This window comes from Otolemur garnettii, unplaced genomic scaffold, assembly GCF_000181295.1.
Source record: "Otolemur garnettii isolate 467f Iridium unplaced genomic scaffold, OtoGar3 scaffold00133, whole genome shotgun sequence".
NCBI classification, from domain to species: domain Eukaryota; kingdom Metazoa; phylum Chordata; class Mammalia; order Primates; family Galagidae; genus Otolemur; species Otolemur garnettii.
In genome coordinates, this window is record NW_003852528.1 from 4682416 (window position 1) to 4695190 (window position 12775).

Sequence of the window (12775 nt, forward strand, 5' to 3'; positions counted from 1 at the left end):
TGTAGGGGTCTCAGAGTGGGGTGATTGTGTGAATGTCAGAGTGGAGTGAGAGTGTGTGTGGGTATCAGATTGGTGTGAGAATATGGGGGTCTCAGCATGGTATGAGAGTGGGGGTCTCAGGGTGGGTTGAGGGTGTGGGGAGTGTCAGAGTGAGATGAGCAGGTGGGAGTCTTGGTCCCGGCATGGAGCACAGGACAGACAGGAAGACAGATCCTGGCTCTGCTGCAGGAGCTTAGTGCAGGGGTGAGAATCTACTCATGGGATGTGTCCTTCGTGGTTGGTGGCATCAGGCTCTATGTCATGGGCTGTGACCTCTGTCACAAAGTAGAACAGCAAGTATGTGACCTGCTCTCCTGAGACCTGTCCTGCCTAACTCTGGAGCACCCGCAGGTCTGAAGGCATCTACAGGGCCTAGCACCCCACTCCCAATGGACAGGGTCCCCAGGCCAGATCCTAGGCTGGCAGAGCCCTGGACAGCAAGCAGGGACCCCTGTCCAGACAGCAGGGACTCAGGAGGAGACACTTGCCCTCCCCTCAGGTGGCAGATTTCTCTTGGTGGTTCAGTGCAGATCAAAGGATGCTTCTGCCCTTGAGCAAGGAGGCAGAGGCCCATCCTGCTGTCAGAGGAGGTGCGTGGCCTGGGAGGGAGGGTGCTGTAGCTCCCTCTCCCCTGGCAGGAAGAGGCAGGGCCCATTACAGCAGCCCAGGCAGTGCAGGGGGATTGTGAGGGTGCAGGGTGGTGATGGGGGGCAAGGCCCAGGAGCCCTGCTGTGCTCACGTCCCCAGGATAGGGCCCTGGGACCCTGTGGATGCAGAAGGGGCACCCTGCAGGCTCTCTGCAGGCCAGCCTGGAGGGGACTGAGACTAGGGAAGGGACACCCACACTTTAGCTGGTGGACACTCAGCCGGGGAGGGCAGGGTTGCAGAGGGAGGCCCCTACCCGCCATGCAGCCCCTGCTCTGGGCACGTCGGCGGTTCCACCGAGTTTCCAGGAATGGGTTTCTGGGATTTGGAGCAGGTTCCCAGGATCCTGGTGGGGCCCAGTCAAGCACTTTCCAGTGGGCTGTGTGGTGGGCAGCGTAGGACAGACAGGAAAGGAAGATCCTGGCTCTGGTAGGGAGGGGCCCTGGCACCTGGCTTGGCACTGGGCCTCACCAAGAAGCCTCAGAACCGGGGTGGGTGTGCTGGTGACTCAGAGAGGAAGTGAGCAGGCCCATGGGAAGGGGACAGTGCAGCGATGCCACACGTGGTCGTCATGCTCAGTGCAAGGTCTTGGGGAAGGTCAATGCAAGCAGAGCTGCCATTTTCACTTAAGGGATATGAAATCTAAAGATCAGGGGTGGGTGTGGGTGGAATATTTCTGTGCCCTGATTCTCTAATGGACTGTGGACCTGGAGTTCTCTGGGGGCCACCATGCAAGAAATGGGCCCCTTCCCCCAGCCCCACCACTAAGGATCCTAAGCAACCACAGTCACAGGGTTTGGGATATTCTTCCCTTTCCTGTTCAGGGGGATTCTATGCTCCCCAAGGCAGCAGGAGGAGGCAGAGGGAGGAGGCCAGCCTATGAGGCCTTTCTCCACCCCACTCCTCCAGGTCCTTCCTAGAACCAAGGGGCAGGAGCCCATGGCTGGTGTGTCCCAGGCTCTGGACACTCAGTGGCCACTCCAGGCATGTGACACCAGCACCCCCTTATGATGGGGAAACTGTTCCCCAACTCAGGGAGGCTATGTCAGGGTGAACATCAGACACCTGCTCAAGTTCATCCAAGGCTGGCCTTGGCCCATCTGGGCCAAGTCATGGGGCAAGTGCAGGGCAGCAGATAGGTGACCTTTTGGGTGCTTCTGACAACCGTAGGAGGACTCAGCTTCACCACAAGACTGCCCTGAGCAGCACAGAGAGGGCCTGGGCTCTGACCCATGGGAGGTGCAGGGTGGACACCTTGATCTCAGATATGAGCCTGAGATGGCACCTCAGGCTGATCTGGGCAGGACCTCCAGAGTACAGGATGGGCCGATGATGCCCACAGGATGCAGGAGGGAGACCAGGGCTCCCCTGCTGGCCAGGAGTTCTGCTACCAGCCGTCCCTGCCAAGGAGGAGGTGGAGGGCCAAACGAAGGGACCTCTTGCAGCCAGGGCTGGGGGTTATTGGGGGCAGCTGACCAGCCTGGGCTTTGTCCTGGAGCCAGGCCTTCTCATCATTAGGCTGGCCAGGGCTGCCCTCAGCATTCACATAGTCTTTGGACCCTGCCCAAGATTTGAGCACTGAAGGGCAGGACTTGCTCAGCTGGGGACTGGAGGTGGACAGAAGGTGGGGCCCTGGAGAAGAGGGCTCTAGAGATGGGAGGGGGTCTGTCCCCAGCCCTGAGCCAGCTCACTGTGTAGGCCTGGGCCCACTGAATCTGTCTGAAGGCCTCAGTTTCTCCCCACCCATCCCGTGGGCAAGGTTAGTCCTTGAGACTGACTTGGAGCTCTTTACGGTTTCTGTGACTTCCTTAGGATGGGGAGTTTCAGGTGGATGTGAGTGGAGCTCCCTCTTCCCACACCCTGGCTAGAGTGGGCAGGACTGGGGCAGGCGGGCCTTCCTCTCTGCTGACCTCTGTCCTCCTTGGCTGCAGTGCCAGGACCATGAATGACACTTGTGGCTCGGGCATGCTGGCCTTGCACCTGCCGCTCGGGCAGTTCTCCTACATCTACCTGGGCACACTGCTGGTGCTGGGCCTGCTGCTCAACGGCCTAGCCCTCTGGGTATTCTGCCACCGCATGCAGCAGTGGACGGAGACCCGCATCTACATGACCAACCTGGCGGTGGCCGACCTCTGCCTGCTCTGCACCATGCCCTTCGTGCTGTACTCCCTGAAGGACACCTCCGGCGACACGCCGCTGTGCCAGCTCTCCCAGGCCACCTACCTGGCCAACAGGTACATGAGCATCAGCCTGGTCACGGCCATCGCTGTGGACCGCTACATGGCTGTGCGGCACCCGCTGCGCACCCGGGGCTTCCGGTCCCCGCGGCAGGCCACGGCGGTGTGTGCCCTCCTCTGGGTCCTGGTCATCAGCTCCCTGGTGGCCCGCTGGGTCCTGGGGATGCAGGAGGGTGGCTTCTGCTTCACAAACCGCTCCCGGCACCACAACAGCACCGTGGTATTCTCACTGGTGGGCTTCTACCTGCCTCTGGCCGTGCTGGTCTTCTGCTCTCTGCAGGTGGTGACCGCCTTGGCCCAGAGGCCAGCCACCGACACGGGGCAGGCAGAGGCCACCTGCAGAGCTGTCCGCATGGTCTGGGCCAACCTTGCCGTGTTTGTGGTCTGCTTCCTGCCTCTGCACGTGGTGCTGACGGTACGTGCCGCCCTGGGCCTGCAGCCCTGTGCTGCCCTTGAATGCGCCCTCTTCTTCACAAGCAAACTCTCAGATGCCAACTGCTGCCTGGACGCCATCTGCTACTACTACACCGCCAAGGAGTTCCAGGAGGCGTCTTCCCTGGCTGTGACCCCCAGCGCCAAGGCCCACAAGAGCCAGGACTCCCTGTTCGTGACCCTCTCATAGGAGGTACACAGTTGCACAGCAGCACCGTGGACCAGGGGTGGGGTCGCCAGAGGTGCCTCCTCTCAGGGGAAGCTGCAGGCAGCAGCCTGAGCTCACTGTGGGCTGGGGTCTCTCTAGCAGCCCCAGGGCCTGGGATGACCCAGGGGGAGGATCAGAGATGAGAGCAAGAGGACTGAGGCCTGAGCAAGGCCAGCCTCGGGAGCTAGGGCCAAGCCACATGCCTGCCACTCTGGACCTGGCACACCTGGGCCAGGTGGGTTCCTGAGAAGTGGGGCAGGACCTGAGGTCTAGCCTCCTGCGGGGGTAGGTATAAAGCCTCCCTGGAGTCAGACTGGCAGGGCCCTCTATATTGTCCACAACCAAGTGGCAGGAGGTAGGAGGCAGAGAGAGGACATAGGGCTACAAGGGCCAGGGAACATCTTCCTGGAAGACTCTCTGTAGCTCCCTCCTTGGGACCCTCTTCAAGCCCTGTTTCCACTTCCCACTCCTCTGGAGCTATAGGGGCCATTTGCAGCTCTTGGCAGGACTGCAGGGGGTGCCCACCCCCAGCTTTCTGTGGTCTGGGCAGGGCTAGGACTGGCCCAAGCCTGTGCAGAGGCCACACAGCTATGCCAGGGTGGGTGACAATGGTCAGGCTGATCAGAGGGGCAGTGAAGGAGGCAGCCGTGTCTGTGAAGGACACGGTGCTCCTGTCCTTCCTTCAGGGAAAAGCCAGAGCCACATCTGGCAGAAGCAGGGGCAGGGGGCCGGCCCAGGCAAATGCAGGAAGTTTAGGCCTCTAAACTCAAGCTGGAGTGACTAGAGTTTTCTGGAGGACTCCTGTGGGTGCTGGATTGAGGTGGGCCTGGGCAAACCCTGACTCTGCCATCTCACACTGTGTGCTCAGGCAGCACCCCAACCCTTCTGCGTGACTGGAGCAAGACAGCAGCCATGTTCTGCCAGGGCTGGCCTCATGGGCACAAGGTGGAAACATCCCACCTTGTGGGATGCCAACAAACAGGGAGCCAAGTAAAGAAGGGTCCAGGCTGAGGAGGGTCCAGGCTCAGATGGCCCCCTACTTTACTTCTTTGCTGTCTTGAGCCTCTTGATTTTTGAAAGAGACGCTCACGTTCTCATTTTGGTCTGGACCTGCAGACCCTGTGGTCTGGGTCATGGTCTGCTTAGAGCTCATGCACAGGATATACAGACAGTTTGGTCTGGTGCATGGGGTCCATGGGGCTCTGGAGTCTCTGGGCCCCAGGCTTCAGGCCACATGTGCCTCCATCAGGGCTTCTGGGCAGCTGGAAACACTCCAAGGGCTGAGGCTTCAGGGACAAGAGGTCAGGGGGCAGGTGCATTTAGGAAGGGGCAGAAGGGAAACAGCCCTGGGGTCCTCCCACTCTGTCCCATCCTCCATCCCCAGAACTCCTGCCTCTTGGCTGAGCCAGATCCTTCCAGGACTTTGATGACCTTCAGGGAGCAAAGTCGGACCGGCCAGTCTGAGCCTGAACTTCCTATGTCAGGGTCCTGGTTCACCCCCACCACTGCTCAGTCATCCAGGCACTGGCTACCTGGTCTAGCCATACCTGCTCCCTCAGCCCAGGCCTGCCCACTGTCTGCAGGGACTGAGGGAAACCAAAAACTGGCCTCCTAGGCCCCTCCTGCTCATGCACCCCTCGTCACAGGGCATGTAGGCCTGATGCCACCCACCCACAAGGGGCTGGCCTCACTCCCGGCCCTCAGACTCCCTCTGCCTGGAAGGACTCCGCATGGGGGCCCCGGTCCCTCTCCCTTCCTCAGGTTCCCAAGCCCTCTGTCACCCTGCCCAGGAGTTACTCTCCCCAAGCCCTTGGTCTGCGGCAGTTGTGACCAGTGATCAAGCAGTGACCAATGAAGCATGGGTGGGGTAAACACCTACGTGGACCTGCCCCCCTCCTCCCTCCATTATGCCCCACCCTCTGGGAGAGTGACCCTGCATGTCCCTGGGAACAGGCAAAGACCACCTTCCCTTTAAATAGGTCTGGCCCTGTGACTGGCTCCCATCCAGTGATTCCCCAGTGCTTCTGCACAGGAGTGGTCCTCCAGACCCTGCCCCCTGCTCTGGAAACTCCTCCCTACTCTCACCAATACCCAGCTCTTTATCTGTGTCCCCACCTTTCACTACCCACGCCCTGTCAGAGAGACGGAAGTCTGTGGAACACTACCTATGGGAGGACAAGACTCTGCTGGGCTGGCCAGCTGAGCTGGGGCTGAGGGCAGATGTCCAGTCCTGTCTCTGGCTAGATTTGGGGACCCAGAGAGACAGGTAGAACTGAGCTCGGTCCTACCCAGTGCTGGGGGACTGAGGAGAGGGGGCACCCAGATGGCTAGTGTAGACCAGTGCTGGCCAAGAGTTTATACAGAGAGGTTAACTGGCAAGGTGGAATAGCTTCCCAGAGCCCTGGCTAAAGGGGATTCTGAGGCTCCCTCTGGGCTCATGGGTGCAGTGATGAGGCTGCCTTCACAGACAGGAGACCGGAGCAGCAGGACAGCTGTGGGCACCGCCGCAGTGGCAGAGGCACCCTCAGCTTTCCAAGCACCCACAGACCCTGAGGGTGAAGAGTCCCCGCAGGCATGTCTAGGGGTGGGGGTGGGCACACGCATTCTCTCTCCCTCCTGCCCCCTCCTGGCTCCAGCATGGCAGAGGCAACTAGACTTTTGCAAAAGCCCTGAGAAACACCGAGAGGACACCAGAGACAGAGGTGCAGACACCGTCAGCCCCCCAGGAACTAGCTATATAGCCCTGAGCACAACTCACATGCTCTGCACACCCACTCCTGGGCCTCCCTGGCTTCTCCCTCACCACAGACCAAGCACAGACCCCCTAGTTGTTCGGGCAGCCTGGTGGTTCATCACCACCAGCGTCACCATTAATCAGCAAGGAACAGGTGTCCAAAGGAGAAGGTCTCGTTCTCAGGTTGCATAAGCCAGGGTGTAGATCTGGGATGTGGGTTCCCTCTATGGGAGTGAGCCTGGGATGTTTTACCGGGGAGACGCCTTTCTGCTCAGGGCCCACAGTCGCCCTGACAGGAGGAACAGGTTGGCAAGGGCCTGGCAACCCAAGCTCCTGGGGAACAGCCAGGGTAGCAGCAGCCACCAGCTGGAGGTGCAGTGCTGCCCAGGGGCTGAGCCTCAATAGCCACTGCCCACCACCACAAGGCTGCATCTGATCGCAGAGGGGTTTGACATAGAATGTAGGTGGCTGGTAATTCCAAGCAGATGCTGATGGTGTGGGTGGGAAGCCCTGTGTCACTCAACTCTTGGTATTCTGTATGTTATATATATGTTTTTCTCAACCCCGGAAGCTTTTGAGATCCTTTTTTTATACATAGAGCTCTGGAATTTGACCGTGATGTGCCTTGGTCTGTGTTTTCACTCAGTTACCATTCAAGGACCCAGAGGCACTCTCCCTGGGTAGGACCAAGCCCAGTTCTACCTGTCTCTCCCTGCTACAGCACTCTCCTTGCTCCCTCCAGACAATTTCCCGTGCCTGCCCGCCGCTCTTGGGGACTGCCATGAGCCGGAGGTTGGACACCTGGAACTGACCTTCTATTTTTCTCATTTATTTATTTTTGTTTCCTATTGTCTCTTTGAACTTTACTTTGCCTTCTGGAGATATAGCCTTATATTTACTGCCCAACAATTTAATTGAATTTTATTTCAGTGATTATTCAAGAGCTCTTTCTTGGTTTTGGTCATTGCTTTTGAAAAATATCATCCTGTTCTCATCTGTGGAGGCATCCTCTTTTCCAGTGTCTCTGAGGATATCACTTACAGCTGAATTTTATTTTATTGTACGTTATGTTGTTTTTGAGAAACTGCTGTCATCATAGTTCACTGTAGCCTCAAACTCTTGGGCTCACACTATCCTCCTCCAGCCTTAGCCTCCCAAGTAGCTGGGAGTATACTAGTTTTTCTATTTTTGGTAGAGATGGGTTCTTGTTCTTGCTGAGGCTGATCTCGAACTCCTGAGCTGAAGGGATCCTCCTGCCTCAGCCTCCCAAAGTGCTGGGATTATAAGTGTGAGCTACCGTGCCCAATCTGGCTTTTTATTTTATTTTTTAAAACAAGTTATTGAGGTGTAACTGATTGACACATAATACGTTCCACTTGAAATGTGTTCTGGGTATGTTTTGAGAAATGTCCAAGCTGATGAAGCCGTCAGCACTGCCATTGTGTTCTGCCCCTTGTCACCCACCTCGTGGCCTTGAAAACTGCATTTTCTAGAGTTCGAGTGGGTGGAGCCACGAAATGAGCTCTTGCTGTGCCTAGTGCCTCTCCTTGGCCTGGGCACTCCAAAGCCCAGCAGCACTGCTATGCTGGGCTCGCTCATTCACACGGCTAGGCAGGATTCCATAGACAGCAGTTCTCACATCCCCCACATTCCCTTCACTGTCCTGCCTCCTCTGACTTGCTCCTTCCTTTTATTCTGACCCCTTCCTGCCTTCCTGCCCACGTCGCTGTAGACTCTTGGCAGCCTCTGTGATCTCCAGCCATCCAGGTCTAACAGGCCAGTGTGAGCTGTGGTCAGCCTGGGGCAGTTCTGGCCATAGGAGGCTCTTCTTGTCCTCCGCTGGGGTGTGAGCCTCGCTGCAGTGGTCTGAGGGGCAGTGGGTGCGGCTGGATGAGCTGCAGTGCCCACCTTTGGCAGGCAGTTTCCTGGATCTCCTGTTCTCAGTTGGGACCCAGTGGCATCTGCCTTCCTGCCTGGTGCCCCTTGGTTGGTCTGCAGACTCGTTGGAGTTTTCTTGAAGAATACACCTCCTTCTGTGGGGTGGGTGCATCTGGGCAGGAAGAAGATACTTTCCCAGAGAGGGAGTGAGACATCAGGTGCTTGGAAACACTGCAGGGCCTGAGGAAGCGGATACCAGTGGGTGTGGGGTGGTGGTCAGCCTACAGGTCAGCTGAGGAAGGATGGGCATAGAGTGCAGACCCCATACACACTTCAAGAGACAGCTACCATGCAGGGCCCCCAAAAGTGTGGACCTAGACAATGATGGCCCCAGGTCTGACCTCATCTAAACCCTGGCGTCATTGCCCCACCCAGCCTGGGAAGAATGACCCCTGCCTCTCCTTCTGAGTCTGGGCCCTGGCAGTGAGAGTGTCTGGGACATGGCAGGTGGGGGGTGTTGGCTGGGGAGTGGGTGCTCTGTTTCCCAATCCCATCCTGCACCCACTGGGCATCCCTCAGAGAGGGTGAGTGGGGGCCAGGGCAGAGATTGCATCATAGGGTCTGCCCCAGAACAGGGGTGGAGAAGCAGAGGGTCAGCCTGTGTCCCCCTCTAGTGCCAGGCCCTCACATTCTCCTGAAGACCAGGAGACACAAAGCCTGACCCCTTACGGGAGCTCAGCAAGGCCCTGAGGGTGGCAGGGGGTTCTGGGTTCTTGGGGAGGAACTGTGGGCCTACCGCACCTATTGGGAAGCCTAGGACTCTTCCTGGGCTGTGGGAGGATGGAGTGAGAACAAGGCTGCACTGCCCAGGAGGGCAGGACAGGTGGGCAGAGGTCCTGGGCTGAGCTGATGTCTTGGGTCAGGAGAAGAGCCCCCCACCAAGTCTGCTGCCTAGCAGGATGTCATTGGTCCACACCCAGGACACCAGACCCAGGCAGGGCCCTGCATTCCACCAGGCAGGGCAAAGAGGTTGCAGAGCCCACAACCAACAGTCTAGAGACAGGTCAGAGGAGGGGCAACCTGGCCCAGGAGAGACAGAGTCAAACACACAGAAAGACAGAGAGAGAGAAGCTACAGGTGCAGGTTGAGTTGGGCTTGGGTGGGAACAGTGCACCCAAGGCTGCTGTGCACCTGACGTCTCTGCTTGGCCAGGTGGGTGGATGACCAGCCTCTGGGCTGGCTCCCAGTACCCCCCCCACCTCAGGCTTTGCAGTGGCCTTGGTGGCCTCCATGGCCGCTGTCCCAGGATCAGCACCAATAGCTGCAGCATTGACAGTGCCCTGTGGCATGTGACAGCATCTCCAGCTGGTGCTGTGCTCACTGTGCATGGCCTGGCTCGCTGGGACTCTGCTGGGGACATATAAGGGACAACCAGCTGGAGTCCTGCACACACTGGGCCAGGCGGCCGTGGCCGAGCTGCTACATCAGCACCTCTGTGAGCATGGGCTTCCTCTTCCTACACCAGGCCAGGCCCAGGCTGCCCCCTCACTATGCCACTGTGTGACCCTCCGGCTGCTGAACCACCCCTGGGCCGGTGGTGTCCTGGCTGCATGAGGAGAGCTCCGCTTTGGGTGGGGCCACACCCACTGCTCATCATGGGCTTCTGCTCCAGGTGGGCACACCCGTACCCCTGACAGCATGCCCTCAAGGCTGTCTGTGTGGTGGCAGTCAACCTGGCCACCTCTGTGGTACATGTGCCCTTACTAGAGAGGCTCAGGGCATGGAGGATGGGACTGAGGTGCCCCACCATCTGAATGGTAACAGCCTTTATTCTGGTGGCCTCCTAGATTTCTGACATCAACTGCCGCCTGGGTACTATGGGTACTCTTTTTCCTGGGACATCACTCAGCCTTGATGTCAGGGGAGGAGGGGAGGTGGCCAAGGCAGTGCAGGAAGTGCTGCAAATGGCCCTGCAGCACTCGTCCTCAGCCCCATGTGTGCCCACGCTTTCCCTCCAGGCTCCATAAGATACAATCTCCCGGGCACAGCCTGATCTTGAGACTTCCGCTGATTTATGGATCCTGGGGATAAGGTCTGTCCCTCAGCACAAATTTAACCCCAAAATTGAGAGACTGCCTCATAGGAATGCCTCCCCTGCCTGCCCTCTAGCAGAGCCAGCCCCACCCTGGCCCCCAAGTTCAGTGTTGAACCCCAGTCCATGCAGGGTTTCTCCTCCAGCCTGTGCCTGAACCCCTGTGAGTGCCAGGGCACCACCCTTGGCAGGCAGTGGGGAGGATGTTAAAAAAAACAACATATTTTCTCCTGTCACCTATAGACTACGTCATCTGAAGAAAATGAGAAGGCACATAAATTTGGGGAGGAGAGCTTTGGGTGGCCATTCCAGCAGGCTGGGAAGCAGAGCCCCCGGCCACAAACCAGAAACAGGTGCTTCAAGGGAGGGATGGTGGGAACAGGTTTTATGCCGAGTTGAGTGGCCAAATAGACGTATTCAACAAGCTTCAGAGTCACGAATATTTCTGAAAGGAGAAACCTGTGCCTGCACCATTGAGCTTTATGTCCTTTCATGGGGTCCATGTATAGCTGCCCTCTGATGCAGAAGATCAAGGACACACACAAAAAACCCCTCTCTGCACCTGCTCTGTAGATGGTTAAAACCACTCCATGGTTGGTGGCCTCAGGAAAGAATGCTGGCCTCCAGTCATGAGGTTGGTTTCTGTTTAGCCCTAGGTGACTGTTAGCCAGGGAGGGCGTGTAATGAGAATGTCCACCCTCCCATCCCGTCTTGGCTGGGAACTCAGTTTGAAGGTTTCTCTGGCCAAGAGGGGCTATGTTCAGTCAACAAGGTCTTAGGATTTTAATTTAGTTCACAATTATGATTAGAAGCCAACATCTTTAGGAAGCTTCAGCATCTCCCTTCAAGCCTAACACCACTGCAAGCATAACTAGGGTGACCAGAAGTCCCGCTTTTCAACAATTTGTCCCTCATCCTGCGGCTTTTTAAAAAAGTCCTGGTTTTTGGAAAGAATGCAAGAACTGATGGGAGAACAAGAAGGGAATATATGGTTTTCGGCTGCCATGTGGCTATTTTGCTGGAATATGAGTTTTATATTAATTTTGTTAATTTTATAATGTTAAACTGTAATAATAACAAATAATTGCTGAGAAGTGACTATGGAGAACTGCTTATCAAAGTTTGCATTGTTGTCAAGCCCCGCTCCCCCCCCCCCCCCCGCCATGTTGTCCCGCCTTACCGTTAAAATCTGGTCACCCTAAGCATAACCCAAATAGATCCCAGGGCTATAGGGTGCTCAGCCTCTGCTTGGCACCAAATTTAGAGAGACACGAGTGTCAGCAGAAAAGACCCAAACTGTAAAATAATTTGAAGAGGTTTATTCTGAGACAAATATGGGCAACCATGGCCCAGGGGCCCGTGCCCACGAAGCCTTGTGGTCTCATAGTGGTTGGGTTACAATTTGGTTTTATTCATTTCTGGGAGATAGGAATTATACATTAGGTTATAAATAATATAAGGAAGGCCCATGTTGGTTTGGCCAGAAAAGGCACAACACCTTGAATGCAAGAGTCGGGGGCCTACAGAAGATGGGTGGATGTAAAGATTCTGTTTTGTAATTGGTTAAAGAACTAAAGCTTTGTCTAAAGGCTTGGAATGTTTTCTGTGAAGGAAGTCTGCTAATCAGAGACAGACCCAGGACTTACACCTGCAGGTGTGGCTTAAACTTTGCCTTGTGTGGCCTTGGGCCTGTCAATGAGTCACGGAGGCCATCTCCAAGAAGGGAGGGAGCATGAGGAGGGACTTGCTCCCTTTTCACGACCAGCAACTCAACTTTTAGTCTCTTTGACTAAAAGGAGTTCATTCACTTGGCTGAGAGGCTTAAGATTTATTTTAGTTTACATAGTCCCTAAAATAATGTCAAAGAAATTTCCTTTCTTTTTAAAATTTGGGCTTCTAAAGAGCATCATAGGGGTGTTCTTTCTCAAAGCCCTTCTTCCCCACTTCTCACAGTCTCCAGATACCCCTCACCCTCCAGGCTAGGCCACCCCCTCCCACCTCATCTTAATCTTCCCTGGAGCCACCAACCTGGCCTTTCTAGTTTCCTGAAGCAACACCATGGTGGAGCCTCCCTCTCAGCTTTGACCCAAAGTGTCATTGTCCCTCTGTCATCATCCCTACAGGGGTGGGTCCCTCCCTATCATGGTGGCAGCCCCTCCCTCAACGTCCTGCTCAGCCAACAGTGGCTCTAGCTAGACAGTCTCTGTGACTCACGTGGATGGGCACTGAGCACTGCCTGGTTGCTGGACATGGTGCCATACCCTCTATTTAAAGAACCACCTCACTTCATGACAAGTGTCTCCAAATTGCAGGTGGAAGAAGCCTCGAATATGTCTATCAGAGGCGGCTATCTCATGGGACTATTCAGGGTCTTTGGGAAGGATGCCTGGGCTTCCCCAGGCAGTGTGACTTGTCCCTGCTGGTGACAAGCTCTGACAGTGCCGTGAGGGCTAAAGGATGGTGGGGCCACAGTGAAGCAGTCTGAGCCACGCAGCAGCCCCCCACCTGAC

General features: G+C 56.4%; 1 protein-coding gene across 1 annotated transcript; it reads left to right on the top strand.

Moving 5' to 3' along the window:
- Positions 1-2625: 2625 nt before the first annotated feature.
- GPR35 (G protein-coupled receptor 35) lies at positions 2626-5514 on the top strand. The gene has a single exon (XM_003798279.2). It carries the CDS (start codon positions 2626-2628, stop codon positions 3541-3543), a length of 918 nt encoding a protein of 305 aa, XP_003798327.1. The 3' UTR covers positions 3544-5514.
- The last annotated feature ends 7261 nt before the right edge of the window (positions 5515-12775 follow it).